The sequence below is a fragment of the Lycium ferocissimum genome, chromosome 9 (assembly GCF_029784015.1).
Source record: "Lycium ferocissimum isolate CSIRO_LF1 chromosome 9, AGI_CSIRO_Lferr_CH_V1, whole genome shotgun sequence".
Classification (NCBI taxonomy): Eukaryota; Viridiplantae; Streptophyta; class Magnoliopsida; order Solanales; family Solanaceae; genus Lycium; species Lycium ferocissimum.
The window spans coordinates 17,621,569-17,638,075 of record NC_081350.1 but is presented as its reverse complement, the minus strand read 5'-3'; the positions used below and the strand labels follow the sequence as shown (position 1 = coordinate 17,638,075).

At 35.1% G+C, this 16,507-nt stretch overlaps 1 protein-coding gene across 1 annotated transcript; it reads left to right on the top strand.

Annotated features, from left to right (window-relative positions):
• Positions 1 to 6,821: 6,821 nt before the first annotated feature.
• LOC132029757 (aspartyl protease family protein At5g10770-like) lies at positions 6,822 to 11,325 on the top strand. Its single transcript, XM_059419103.1, has 2 exons — positions 6,822 to 7,037; positions 9,815 to 11,325. Exons 1-2 carry the CDS (start codon positions 6,851 to 6,853, stop codon positions 11,113 to 11,115), a joined length of 1,488 nt encoding a protein of 495 aa, XP_059275086.1. The 5' UTR covers positions 6,822 to 6,850; the 3' UTR covers positions 11,116 to 11,325.
• Positions 11,326 to 16,507: the final 5,182 nt, after the last annotated feature.

Below are 16,507 nucleotides of genomic sequence, written 5' to 3'. Positions count from 1 at the left end.
GAGAAGAATTAGAGAATATGATACTAGCAAGTGGTAACGAGTTTAATAAGTAAGTTTGAGTAGATACAGTGAATTAGAAATTTTCAGCAGAGTTAGTAGAAGTATGATTTGGGTTACTTAGTCAAGTTAATACTAGTGAGTGGGCAACCGTCTAAATACACAGAAGGCGCGTTAGAACCCAAAGGGTTTAAGTTAAATTCGAGGTATAGACATGGGTGAAAGAAAACCATCTAAGCGTAAGAGAGCAAGCTACGGAAGAAGAGCCTTTAAGAATTATCGTAAAAGAGTTTTCCCAAGGCGACAAAGCCAGGTTATGCCAGTTATGTACATTAGAAACCCATTCATTTAAGTAATACAATTTTCCCACTAAGTATGACTTGCTTGAAGTAAGCTATATAAATGAGTCGTCAGTATTTTAGAGGAAATTAGCGGAACCACAAGATGACCACTTATCACTAGCTTAAGGGATCCACAGGCTTTAGACGTCTACTTTTGAACTAAGGGGGAGATAATATGATAAGGTGTCGATATAGATGTTGTGTTTCATAAGTTGATAGGCATCAGAGTATAATGTCAGAAGATCACAGTTTCATGTAGCCAAGATAAGGTGCGTAGAAGACGATTTTTGTTATACCCGTTGAGATCAAGTACTAGGTACTTATGTTATGAGATAAAGTTCTAGATCAAATAGCGGGTTTTAAGGGTGTAACGTTTCCAATTCCAGAATAATTCATGCACTATGTAGTACCAATGCCCAAACGTACTCTACACATGCCTAGCATACCTATCTTATGCCCTTGTTAAAGCTTTACACTCCATGTTTAAGATACAAGAATTAAGACTCCATACGATAGTAAGCTATGCAAGGGAATGTTCTTTCATGTTTCTCACATCAGGTTGTACTCATGTCCAAGGTTAACGACTGCATTCGTGTCTCACGTATCTATCGTGCTTTTATACCCATGACCACGTTCTAGCTTCTAAGTGCTTTCCGAATATGATGTTGATTTTGATAATGTTTGAGGAGAAGGTAACACAATAGTTGAAAGACTAAGAATCCTATGGAATGCCCACCTGGTCCTTGAACAAGGGAAAAATGCCTTAGGTAAATGATTTATTTCAACTCCAAAGATATGCTACTTACGTTCTCACGTACTCGTGCCCACGACCGACTTCTTTGAGCATCCACATATAGAAATAGCATAACAGTGGGGTTAGTAGGTTATGATAAGAGTAAGTCAAGATGGATGTCCTACCCACGATTCTACGTAACTCATGCTTATGTTCCTCACGCTCTTGTTTTAAAAGCGGCTCGTAGCTTTGGCACAAAGGATGCCATTTTCTTTTCCGAAGTACCTATGCCCTGTTTAAGTTCAAGGTAACTTTCTACTTATGCCTTAGGTGCTTGACGAACGAAGCATTCATGCCTATGATCCTTTCCTTCATGAGTCTTATTTTATAATGAGGGTGTAGACTTACAGTAATAAGAGTAAACTATGTTTAACCATGTCCCATTCTGTAAGTACAGCTAAGTTCCAAAAGTGATATCTTATCCATCCCTATGTCTCTCTAAGTACTCAAGAGTGAAGCCTACAACTTATACTCCATGCAAGTCACACTTATGTCTTATTCACACTTCAGTATTCATGACCTAATGTCCAAATGTCAGGGTATGTAGCTTCGAAGTACTTATGTAAACGCCGTGTTTCTCATGCCCCATGCCATGCTACTCATGTATTCATGTCTTATGCCATATTAGTCCCATTTCCATGTATACATGTTCCATGTTATGTTCTTGATCCGACGTACCCATGCCACGTCTATCTTCTAAGATGAAATGTCTGATTCGTATGAATGATCCCTTTCTCTCACTCCTTAATGATTCGCTTACAATAATAAGCAAGGTAATCCAAGATATTCATATCTATATTTCAGAGCGAACAAGGTAAGGTTCGAAATAAGGTATGTTCCAAGTTCAAAGTGAGATCCCTTCAGGTATTCTATGGTACTTATCTCAAAGTACTTATCTCAAAAGTATCCTACTCAGATTTGATGTATTCATGTCATGCCTACACTAGAGCTTTATGAATACCTATGTTGGAATCATATTCCTAGTACATGACTCAACTCTATCTCATTCGCACGGAGTTGCACTTACATTCAGAGCCTAACTCGTACTCTTATCTCGTATGTCTATCGTGGTAACACATGAACATCTATGATCAAGTCTCTAAGTGTTCAGATCCTACCTGCGCTCAGTATTCAACCTTCATGTTGTAACAATCATGTTTTCGACATTCAGATATCATGTTGATGTCCATGTTTACACGTGTTTGTATCTTATAAAAGTTTAGCACTCATGTTTTCATGCCAGCCGGTCTTCGTACGCATTTATGTCCCACGTCGTGCTCCCCACGTCCGAGTAATCATGTCATGTTCGTGCCTATTTTCCCGACTCATGCCATTCATGCCTACAAATTCTCTTCCAAACCTCATGTATAGTAATCATGTAATCATTGACCAATAATCATGTGTTCGAACATTTCGGTATTCTTGTTAGCCACATTCAAGATTCAGTAATTAAGATTATGACGTATCATACATATTAAGATACCCTGTGAGGTTTATGTGATACTTTAGTTGGCTGACAGGCGTTTGAGAAATGTCATGAGAGTCCGAATTACGAAGGAAGTCCTGCCATAATTTTCGTAAACTCTAGAGTCAGTAGTAACTCTTAATCACTATTTATAAATCGAGGACAATGATTTCATGATTCTAGTTCATGTAGGCGCTACTCAGTTTCATGTTCCTATGTACATGTTATATGTAATCACGTATTCAGTTCTCATGATCCATGACCATGTTTTCATGTAATCATGTCAAGCTCTTATGTTTCATGTCATTTTCATCACGTTCATGTATTCATGCCATGACCAGTCCCATACCTAACCAAGACCCATCATTCGAGAACGAATGATCCCAAGGGGGAGATATTGTAACACCTCGTATCTTCGAACTCATGTTAGGCTCGTAACGTTAGAGTTTTAGAGAAAAATTTGAAAGTTTGTACGTATTACGAAAGTGGTTGACCAGCCTACTTCGGGCACCCGTAACTCGTTGATTAGTTGATAATTTGAGAAAACATAAAGCATGAAAGTTGTAGCCCTTTGGAATAGATTTCCAACAGTATCTTATGGAGCTCAAACGGAGCTCTATGCTAAGAGTTATGCCTGTTTTACTATCCTTTGGTTAGCAGAATTTTCGATTTTGGGTTACGTTTTTTAGCCTTTTCCTACTCGGTGGGACTCCTTATTTTATTATTGTATGAAGTCAAAACATCCCTAACACTATTCTAAACCCTAAGAGACTATTCTTTTTCTCTCTACCTCCATCCCTAAAGAACCTAGACACTTCAATCTTTCAAGAAACTCATTCTTGCAATCAAGAAAAATCAAGAAACCTTCAAGAATTTAGTTTGGCAATCTAGTTTCCTAAGGTTTCCTCCAAGGTAAATATTTTAATGAAGAACCTTTGTATTCTACAAGATTTATCATTTATAAAGACTAGAATAAATCCATCCATCCCGTTACCCTATAAAAATCAAGAGTTGTAAAGAAGGTTGGAGAAAACTCTAGCATTTTTCTGTTGAGTTTCATTCCAACTAGCCATATTAATTTGGTGTTTCCCGATAATCTAACCGTTGGATCAAGCCCAAATTTTAACTGAGTGTTAATAACACATAAGTCTAAAATATGAACGGTGGAGATTGGATTTGGAGGTCCGAAACAGTACCCTTTGAGCCACGAACAGTAGCTACGAAAATCAGTGAAAATCCTCTCAAGGTTTCCAAATTCAAAGCTTTTGGAATTCTTCTTCAAGGATTCAGACTTTTCTTCAAGTTTTGGAGCGATTAAGGTATGTAGAGTTACTATCTACGTGTGGAAACATCATTGTTCTTCCCCACGCCTCATAATCCATAAATTATGATTCTCTGCGAAAACTAGGGTTTCTATACCATGCTCATGATAACCCTAGGTCCATGTCCATGATTATAGTATGTATGAATTGTTATGATTCCATCATTGAGTTCTTAATATTTCTTTATGATTATTAAGAATCCGTCCGTAATCTATGAAAAACCCATATATCTCATTCCATGGGTTCATGCATGCTAGTTTATGATATATTATGCTATTTTCAAGAAAATAATACATGTTTTACAAGTTCATGCAAGCAAGCTATAATTCATGATATCCATGCACAAGCAAGTTATATTCATGAAAACCATGGGCGACAAGTCATTTCATGCCACTTATTTTACATGTTCATGTTTTTGGGAGTTAACAATTACCGAGGAAGGCTTCGACAACTATAGCTCGAAACTACGTTTTTATTATTATTTAAATCTCACTTATCGGTAGGATGAGGATCGCTCCACCCATGTCCCGACACATCTCTCATAATGATTTTGGATCCTTTCATATTTTATTAAATCTCATGTTCCCTGGTAAGGTGTGGAGTGTTACGTCGCGGGACGCATGCACCGTTATATATCATGTATCGGTTATAAGTTATTGCTCTCCCTACTTATGATATTTTTACCATGTTTTATATATATATATATATATATATATATATATATATATGTATTCATGTTCATGACCAGGTTTCAGTTTCACTTTCAGTTCTTATCATTATTATTTCATGTCCCATGTTATTTCATTCGGTTGCTTTACATACCAAAAGTTACATTCAAAGTCTTGACGTCCCTTTCTATTGCCGGGGCCTGCATTTCACGATGCAGGTATTGATTGACAGGACAACAGATTTGCTTGTTAGGACATTGCTCGTATCAGCTTTTGGTGAGCCCCATCTCATTCGGGGTTGTGTCTTTACTTCTATTTATGTTAGTTATGCATTTAAGGTATCACGAGGGCCTTGTCATTCGTGAACGTTTTAAGTTACGTATTCGTGTCAGAGGTTTCATAGATTAGTCAGTTGTCATGTTCAATTGAGTTGGCCTTAATGGCTACATTACCATAATTCCGCATTCATGATATAATAATAATAATAATAATAATAATATTTTCAGACTTATGATTATTGAATTCCATGTTTTCACAATTCATGCATGTTTACTTTATATTCCGCATCAGTTCATGTCCCATGTAGACTCATCAAGTCATGTGGTTCGCTCGGTCACATGCAGCAAGGCACCGAGTGCCGTGTTACGCCCAGGCCATGGTTCGGGGCGTGACAATTATAACGACCAAAATCACATTTTATCAATATCTGAGGGACCAAAAATGATATTAACCCTAAGGGTAAAAATATTTTGAATAAATTGATTGAAGGCTTTTTGAATGAAAAAATAGATTTAGACAAATTTAAGAGGCTAGAAAAACACGGCATGACATATGTTTGCATATAATTATTCCCATGTAATCATGATTAATTAAGATATAAATTTACCTCACTAAATATCTAATCATAATAAGTAGATATGATTTAGTTTAAATATTGAATTCGAGTAAAGCTTTACAATGTAAACTTTACCTTCCGGTGACCTATCGAGGATTAATTGAACAAAATCAATTCTTTACAACGAGAAAATTACTTTGAATTAATTTTATTTAAATTTTTATCCATGTAAATTCTAATAGGTTCCCTCCTAAAGGGAAACAAACAAAAGGTGTGCCCTACCCCTCCACACTGTCCCCAATAGAAAAGACAAAAAAGTGTAAGAAAGAGCAAAACATGAAACAAAGTGATTGATTGGCCAGGTATCTATTATTGGTTGGTGGATAAATGATTTGGTGATTCTTTGGAAAAGTTTTCACATTTTGTCCATCGTTCATATTTGCCAACTGTTTTTTTTGGAAAAGTTTTCACATTTTGTCCATCGTTCATATTTGCCAACTGTTTTTTTTTATAGAGGCTTAACAACTCTTTTTCCTTAAGTTCGTTTCTCTAATTATTAAAGTATACAATTTCCAGATCAATTAAAGGAAGAAATTTTAAAAATGGTTCACATCGATGGTTCTAATTCAACTATTTGTAGTTGGGTTCGGATATTCGAACCAACTTTAGTCTGAGACACAACATAGGCTTTGATGTGCCATTTGCAAGAAACTTTTACAGACATAATTAATCGCTAGCTAAGAGTTTCATTTGAATTAATTTCAAATTGTATCACATGTTAAAGTTTCTTTGCGGACATTAGATAAAATTGAAACGATACAAAGAAAATAGACATGACCCCGCGTGACGTTAGACGCAAATCGAAAAATGATCAATTTTTTTTTTACCACCGTTAAGAAAAGATTTAGAAAAGCCTTCCACATGGGTACAAAATCATATAATTGATTGTGTCTAGCAAGGAAACTTCGTTAGTGTTTTATGTTCCTCACTCTAGAATTATTAAATTTTATTCCCACGCAAGGAAACTAGCTAAGCTAAGTCCTTTCATAAATATAACATGTACATATATTTAATTAATCCACTTAATAATTATCTGAATTAGATAATTGTTTTAATAATTGAACGAAGGGTAGCTTTGCCTTTCATTTTTATGTCATTAAGATCCTTGACGTCTTATTAGATGCAAAATTACCTAGATTTACCAATTTCACAATCTATACTATATTTCTCTAATAATAGGAACAACCCCACCATCCAAAAAAAAAAAAAAAAAAAAAAAACCACACCCCACCCCCACGCCAGAATATAATATAATTATATAGAAAAATAAAGAAAAGAAAATTGAGGTGTCTTTGTGGAGGGTCCAAAAACTCTATATAATAAGCAGGATGAAAGGGCTTCTTGTCAAAACCAAATTATTGTTAAAATAATGGCCACTCCAAGTTGTTCTTCCTCTTACTTTTTGTTCTTCTCTTCTTCTTTTCTTCTCATTTTGCTTTCATTCTCTTTGGAGAAAAGCCATGCTTTGGAAGGAAGAAAAACCATAGAATCCCATTTCCATACTCTCGAGCTCAGCTCTCTGCTTCCTTCCTCTTCTTGCAACCCGGCTAGAAAAGGTAACTAATTAACTCTCCTTTTATTCTCATAATACTTACTTTTTGCATACTATAACTCAAATGGCAGCCCATACACGAAGCACTCTGCTTCCTGCAGAATCCGAAGAAAGGCCGCACTCTAACTCAAATAGAGACAACAAAATTAATGTAGATTCGTAAGTTCACATAGAGTTATGTGTAAGTGTGAATAAAGTATATATGTCCACATATGTTTGTGTATTAATGTTGTATATTGCTATCACCATTTTCATTTTAAATCTTCATCCTTGACTTTTCTTGGATGAGGGAAGAAGGCGAGGGGAAATTCTACTTCCCCTCTGTCTATTTTATATGGCAATTTTTTTAATCTCTTGCAAAAACTGCACACCTTTTTTGTTTGAAATCTTTTAATTTAAAATTTTCATTATCATGTTTGTATAAATGTCATGATATGATTAAGATCATAATTTAAAAGTAACTTTTGGTATATATCAAAAAAAAAAAAAAAAAAATAAGTTTCATGTTCGAACAAACACTATTGTATAAAATGAAATGGATGGAATATTATTTCACATCAACCTACTTTAGTTTTTTTTTCTTTTTTTTCTTTGTTTATTTGTTGTTTTGGGGTGAAATTTGGATGGCGTAGGGTTGTGGTGAGAAAAGGAGGTCAACCAACGGATGATATTCTCTTTTCAAAAAGTTGTGGGGTTGAAAGTAAAAGCAATTATCCACATGATTGAATACAGCTCCTACATTTTCACTTGTTTTCACTAAATGTAATAGAAGGATTTGAAGAAAAAAGAACAAATGTACCTAGCATATAACATGGTTCGAACTGAAATTACTATTACTATAAGAAGTTGCATTTATGATGGGGACCAAAGTTTTGCCAACAAATATTTTTTTTAAAATAAAAAAGAGTTATTCCCCAGAGTTACCTATAAATTCACAATAGTGTTCAAAAAGTTGCAAAATTATTGGTAAGTTGTAAATTATAATCCTACTTATGCCGCTTTAAAAGGATCTAGCTTTCAGTACTAAATTTGCCACCTGCAATTTATCACGTTACTTCGCAATTATTGATGTTTTCATATTCATGATTTATTATGTTATTTTATTTATTGACTCACTTTAATATCGATTATTTCGAGCTCCACCTTGTCATGCAAGTTTCAGAAAAGTTTAAAAAGAAAAGAAAAGAGAATAGAGATAACTCCCTAACAGTGAAGATAAAATAAGTTAAAGAAGAAAAAAATAAATTGGTGAAGAGTTATCCAAAATACAACCTAACTACCAGTCAAAATTTTCAATAAGAAAATATGAATGCGGACTGCGGAGTGATCATGTGAATTCCAGAACATGCAAACTCTATTACAAGTTTTTAGGCCATCTGTTTTACTTATAAATTGAGATTCTTTGTTTGGAAAGGCTGAAAGCTTATTAATTTGAATTTATAAGTCCCCATTAGCAACATATTTGACTTATTTCCTTAATCGTTTATCCTTCCTTCTCTGTTTGTATTTTTAAGAAAAAATTAAGTTTCATTATTGTTCTGTACTCATACATATATAGCGTCCTTCTACCCTATAGCCCAATAATTAAGGAAATTTGTGCTTTTAGTTCATGACATAGAGACAAATTCTAATTTTGATCATTATAATATCTAATTAACCATAATTTACCTTTCATTAATTGAAATGTTCACTTTTCGTCAATATATATATACAAATAAATGAAATAGAGTGTGTATGTGTGTGTCTATTTCATTTATTTAAACTTGAGAAGTACATAGATCTTCATAAATGCATTAAATTATTCGGAGACTAGACTGATTATGACATATTCCAGCCAACTTATTTAAGGAATCACTTGCTCCGTAAATTCCTTTTTTTGTTTTGATGGTAGACACAACAGAGAGAGAGAGAGAGAAAATAATTTCATTTTTTTTTTTTTTCATATTATACACTACTAGTATTTCCACCATAATCAGAAAGCACACTATTTTGGCCTATAGTTGTCAAAACCAAACATGAAGAATGAGTAAGGGACAGCTGTATGGACAAATCAATTTTTTTTGCAGCAAATGATGACATCTGAAAACCATTGTCTTGTCTTTATTTAGCCAAACAAAAATGATTACTTCGAAGTAATTTTGATTAATGACTCGGGTGTACTTAAAAAATTTTTAGGGAAAATTATTGCACATATTCCCTAACTTTTATATGACCACCTTTTAGATTTTCATTTGATTTAACAACTAGTATACTCTATCTCAGATTTTGAATGATATTCAATTACGGTGTATGTAAACTTGATTTGATATGCACAATAACTCCAGCTTAAATTTTGATACTCATGCTTGTCTTTTAATTATTATTGAACTTTTCCTCTACCTGCAAAAGGTACTCCAGATCATTTCATTTTATGTGATAATATTTGACTCTTCGAACATGGGTTATAACATCACGTGACATTTTTATGGTGTTACAACAACATATCATACATGGTTAAATAAAAAGTTTTAAGTTTAAATTATAGATAAATTTATTTTTTAAACAGATTAAAAAGAAAATTGACATAAAATGGAACAAAAAGAGTATTATTGTATAAATGAGTCAATATAGAACCGATGATTGGTTACACTTTAGAATATGTTATTATATGTTTGCTCTAGCTTTTGTTGAGTTTAGACATATTGTGTGTATCTGCATTTCTTGAAACTTTGATCCGTACTTATCTTAATTATTGGTTTAGTTTATTTGATTCATAAATTTAATTCCCTTTTTTTTTTCCAGGTAAAACAGGAGGGGCATCATTGGAAATCGTCAACAGGCATGGCCCATGTTCTCAACTAAACCAAAAGGGAGCAAAAAAAGCCCCAACCCTCACAGAAATCTTGGCCCACGATCAAGCCCGAGTAGACTCAATCCAAGCCCGCATCACAGCCCAAAACTACGACCTCTTCAGAAAGAAAGACAAATCTTCCAACAAGAAGTCCAAGAGAGTAAAAGACTCAAAGGCAAATCTCCCGGCCCAGCCCGGTAATGCTCTCGGCACTGGAAATTACATTGTTACCCTCGGAATTGGTACCCCAAAAAAGGACCTTTCCCTCGTTTTCGACACAGGTAGTGACCTAACATGGACACAATGCCAACCATGTGTTAAATCTTGTTACGCTCAACAACAACCAATTTTCAACCCATCATTATCTACGACATATTCCAACATTTCCTGTAGCGACACTGCTTGTTCGGGTCTTAAATCTGCTACTGGAAACAACCCGGGTTGCTCTTCTTCTAAATGCATTTACGGCCTCCAGTACGGTGACTCGTCATTCTCCATTGGATTCTTCGCTAAAGACAAGTTAACTTTAACACCAAATGATGTGTTTGATGGGTTTATGTTCGGTTGTGGACAAAACAACAAAGGGTTATTCGGTAAAACCGCAGGGTTAATCGGGTTAGGCCGCGACCCATTATCCATTGTTTCACAAACAGCTCAGAAATTCGGGAAATACTTCTCTTATTGCCTTCCAACTAGGAGAGGGTCAAATGGTCATTTAACCTTCGGTAAAAACACGGGGGTAAAATCAACCATCCAGTTCACACAATTCGTTCCTTCACAAGGAGCATCATTTTACTTCATTGATGTGTTAGGTATTACCGTTGGTGGGAAAGCGTTATCGATAAGTCCAATGGTATTTAAGAATGCCGGAACAATTATAGATTCTGGTACGGTAATTACCAGATTACCCTCAACAGCGTACGATAATTTGCGGTCAACTTTCCGGCAATTCATGACCAAGTACCCCAGGGCACCGGACCTATCTTTGCTTGACACATGTTATGATTTAAGCAACAACACTTCCATTAGTATTCCGAAAATCAGTTTCAACTTCAATGGTAAAACTAATGTGAACTTGGACCCAAATGGTATTTTTATAGCAAATGGTGCTTCTCAGGTTTGCTTGGCTTTTGCTGGAAATGGAGATGATGATAGTATTGGAATTTTTGGGAATATACAACAACAGACATTGGAGATTGTGTATGATGTTGCTGGTGAGAAATTAGGATTCGGTTATGGGGGATGTTCTTAAAGTTTTATTGAATTTTAGTAATTAAATCGTAATACTGCAGTTGGGGAAAAAAAATTGCAATACTGCAAAAGTACTGGAAAATGTATACCGATTTATAGTTTATGAAAAAGTAATCTTGGATAAATAGTTGCAAGCTAATTGTACAGTAATAGCATGTACTACTTGCTATTGCTACAAAATGAGTACTTGAGTACTTGGTTTACTTTTTCATTTTCTTCTTTTTATCCCTTTTCCCACCCCGCACCCTCCCCCTCCCCCCACCCCCCAAACCCCGCACCCTACGCCTCCCTCCCCTCCCAGCTAAAAAAACCCAAAAAAAACGTCAAAACTTTTTTTTTCAAAAATATTAATTTTTTTTGCGTCGGGGAGGGGGGGTAGGGGTGCGAGGGAGGGGGTAGGGGTGCGGGGGAGGGGTAGGGTGCGGGGTGGGGTGCAAAAAAAAAGTCAACTTTTTTTTCAAAAAAAAAAAAAATTTCACGGGGGCGGGGGCGTGGGGGGAGGGGGGTCAGGGGGTGGGGGGCACTTGGGTTACCCGGTCAATTAGTTTAATTAATTTTATAAGCCAACCAATAGAAAAATGCCACGTGTTTAATGAGAATATTCTGTTAGCAATAAGGGTATTTTAGACCCAATCGGTGGATGGTAAGGGTATTTGGGGGCTGAAAGGTGGATGGAGGGTATTTTTGCACCATTTTCAATAGTTCAAGGGTATTTTTGGCCCTTTTCCGAATAAAAAATACCGGAGATAAAGAAGTGAATTTTGTGATAGCTTTTAAAATTCTTTCTATTATGATGGAAAAACACGCTCTAAAAATAATTTTGGAACGTCAAAGTTATTCCCACTCCTAATTTTTCACATTAAAGGATTAGTTGTCATTTTAAAGGAAAAAAATTATATAGGGGAGAACCGGAGAAATGAAAAGAGAATATAACGTGAGGAATAGTATCAAACTTTCACTAACAAAGTAGAATTTCAAGTAACCAATCGATTCAGCCATCGTAAATTCCTTAGTTATCTTAGATTTAAACCAATTCAATCGTGAAACTTTCACAAATAAGATCACCATAATAACTATTTTACAAAATATCTACTTATTAAATAGTAGTATATATTTATTCTATTACAAATGTACGAATGTAAAGAAAAACGCTAAAAAAATGTTTATACCCTCAATAATTAAATAAGCTACATTCACATTGGATAAAATGTAATTATGGTTAGTGTTTCAAATTTTACATGAACATAATAATTAGGGCTCTGGAACTAACCATGTATTTGTCACACAACTTTTGCAATATCATGCTCTTTCTGGATTACTTTTAAATATGCATGTGGGTTCTAATGTACTAAATTTAATGGTTGTGACGATGTGACTTGTGAGGATAAATATGGTGAACTTTATTTTTTGATAGATATGTTTAGCATGAAAAGAAAATCGTGCACCGAATAATAGAATTTAGTTTGTTTGTGAGGAATGTTCCTAAGTAATATCATAGTGAATACTCAAAAACTAATTACACTTTCATTGGAGTTACTAGTAGTCTGTTTGGCCAAGTTTTTCCGAGGTCAAAAGTGCTTATTTAAAATTAAAAAAAAAAAAAAAAATCAAAGTTAAGATGTTTGGCCAAGCTTTTAGGAGAAGAAAAAGGGTCTTTGAGTAAAAAAGCAAAAATTATGTTTTAAAAGCTGAGAAAAGTAGTTTCTTCCCAAAGTGCTTTTTTGAGTTTTGACAAAATACACTTATAATTTGGTCGGCCAAGCTTTTAAAATTAGCCTATTGAAAAGTACTTTTCAAAAAAATACTTTTGGTGATGAGCAGTTTGTGTTTAACTAATCAATTTGAAAAACATTTTTAGCAGCAAGTAGTGCTTGACCAAGAAAATGCAGAGTCGTCTAAGAAAATCGCACTCATTCACCAAAATATTCAACCTAACGAATTCAGACATTTCATGGCAGTAGCATGTATATCCCTGTGTATATTGGTTCATACCCATTTATATAACTATTACATTTGTAATAAACACCTACAATATGTGTATATCACATTGTATATGATTTTTATCAGTGTTAGGACACAAACTTTGTTATGAATATGCAAACATATACATAAATGCATGGGTATACAACGGGGTATATACTTATATACATGTAAATATGCAGGGATATACATAAGGATATACACAAATATAAAACTGAGATAACCACTAATATATGAACCAAATCACACAAAATCTTCTCCAAATGAACTTCAATTCAGATTTAGTTTCTAAATATGTCTCCAAGCTACTCTAACCAAATCCATTCGATTTAACAACACCTTTTTGGATTTTAAATTTCAAACCTTCGACCTTCAAACATCAATGATGGAGAACATCATCATGCTCGTTGATGATGTATGCCTTTTGTTCGAGTGGGATGGTGGAAGAATCGTGTGCTCTTGTAGCCCTGTAAGTTGAGAGAGTTTTGATTAATTTATGTAATGTTTGAAGCTTGAAATACTTACCGTGTACTAGGACTTTATGCGAGAAAAAGACGAGGGACTTCACCAATGTAGCAAATTAATTGGGGAGGACCGTATGTTTCGTTCTCCTTTTTTTTTTTTTTTTTGGTTTCATTTCATCATAAGCTTGAAACACTTATAGGTTTTTCTGAGGCGAGGGTCTATCGGAAACAACCTCTACACCTCCCTCCTAAGGTAGGGGTAAGGTCTGCGTACTATCACCCCCCGAACCATGGCCTGAGCGTAACACGGCACTCCGTGCCTGACTGCGTGTGACCGAGCGAACCACATGACCTGCTGAATCAACACGGGGCATAAGCTGATGCGGAACACAATAAAACATGCATGACTTATAATAAACATGGGGATTAATAATCATAAGTCTGAAAATAATAATTTATCATGAATGCGGAATAGTCTGAAAACGTAATAAATAATGAGCCAATACCGGTTATACAACTCTGAACGTCTGACATGACATAACTGGACTAGTCTATGAAACCTCTGACATGAGTCTGACTGCTAAACTGTTTATCGGGATAAGTCCCTCGGCATACCTTAACTGCAAAACTAACATAAAGTATAAATAACGACTAAACCCTGAATGAGATGGGGCTTACCAAAAGCTGATACGAGCGATATCCTAATGAGCAGATCCGTCGTCCTGTAAATCAATACCTGCATCGTGAAATGTAGGCCCCCAGGCAATAAAAGGGGACGTCAATACACTTGAACTGTACTGGTATGTAAAGCAACTGAAGGCAATAAACATGGAACATCAAATCATAGAGCTGAAAATGTATGCTGAACATGAACAAGAGTATCATCTGACATGAATATATATATATATATATATATATATATATATTATGAGTAAAACATTTTAAGTGGGAGAGCCTTAGTATAACCGACATATAACCACCACGTAAGTATGTGGCGTCAGATCTCTGCCTGACCAGCTAAGCCATCATGTACCTTACCGAGGTACAAGACATGAACATGAACATGAATGGATCCAACAATCCGCAATGGGTAAACATAAAGGTATTGTCCTAACTGGGCAGAGCGATCTTTATCCTATCTTTGGTAAACGTAGTTTCAAGCTATCTGAGCCATCTCTGTAATCTGTACTACTCCCAAAACATGAACATGGATATAGTTGGCTTAGAAGCCCATGAATTTCATAAACATGACTTGTAACATGGTTTATAATTATAGTTTAACATGAACATAGATACATAATATAACTTGCATGAAAACATGGAGACATGTAGGATTTTCATGAAAATAAGCATAATAGTTCATATCTTGCATGTAAGAACCCATGGAATGCAAAGTATGGGTTTTCATAGATTACAGACAGATTCTCAATAACCAAAATTGAATATCAAAAATACAATAACAAATTATCAATACAAACATGGTATATCATGGCACATGTACTTAGGGTTATTATGAACATGTCTAGAACCCTAGTTTTTGGAAAACTTTCGAATAATCATGGAAGAACTTGGCGTGAGGAAGAACAATGATGTTCCCACACGTAGATCGAAACCTTACATACCTGTAAACACTCCAAAACTCGTAATGGAATTCCAAAAGCTTAAACCTTGAGCCTTGAGATCGGTTTTTCTTGAAAACCCTAACTTAGGAACAATGATTTCCTAATTAGATTACATGAATACATGTTAGAACTGACTTGGAATGGCTTATCTTAATGTCTTGGATTGATGGGAGAAGAGGAATTTCGTTCTAGGGCTTGAAGGAATGAAAAAATAGAATTTGAAGACTGAACTGGTGTATCTATACTTAATTGCGGCGGAGAAATATGGATCATAAATACAGTCCGTATTTTATCATGGCACAAAACAGAATGTCGAAGCTGATTTTTTCACTAAACACGGCCCCAAGATATGGACCGTATTTCAAAATATGATCCGTATTTACAGGCAGTATTTCACTAGCCTGCTCTGCGACCCTTCAGTAAAATGGCGATAACTTTTTGTACAGATGTCCGTTTGACCCATCAAGAAAGTTTTCCCAAATTCTCAATTAATAGAGGAATTATAGTCGCTTGAAGTAAGCCCTTCTACTAACTCACTTAAAAACATGCTCCGTAGAAAGGCTTTCGACTTTGCTTTGCCCAAATACTCTTCTTATGACTTGATTTGTTTTCAAAACACTTCCTATACTCATCATATTGATTCCATTATACCCCCGTCTTATGAGTCGAACTTTAGCCGGAATGCACGAGGTGTTACACGTACACTCTCCCTTCTCATACCACCCTTGTGGGATTTCACTGGATATGTTGTTGTTGTTATAGGTTTGCCAAATTTTGAATTAGAAATACCAATATGAGCATGATCTTGCCATTAATATAAAATTTGTTGATTTCATGGCAATCATTCACTCAGTTGGTATCTCCCAGCCAAAATTCTACAAAAAATCTTTTTTTTTTTCTTTTTTTTTTTTTTGCGTGGATTGGCCTTCTTTTGGGGTGGTCTTTAATTTTTTGCCCTTAGTGGTCTTTAATTTTTGCCCTTCACCTAATACTTAAAGGTTCTGGGTTTGAATCCTAGCTCAGTAAAAAAAAAAAATCGCAAGGCAGTATTTTGCTTTCAAAACTCTGCCTTAAGGCAGAACTTTCAAGTCGCTTTTGCTGCTTTTTGAATTTCTGTTTTCTAAATGCTTGATGTTTGTAAAATTGCAAGCAGTGATGGTTGTGCATGATGACGTAAGTGGGTCGATTGAAAAATCAAGCGGTGGCATGGATGAGTTGCCGACTTTCCATGCTGAGAATACGCAAAACAACATGAAAGTCATTTAGGTAGAAACTTTGCTTTGCAATTTTTTTTTAATATTTTTAAATGAGCGGGGGTTCGAACCCG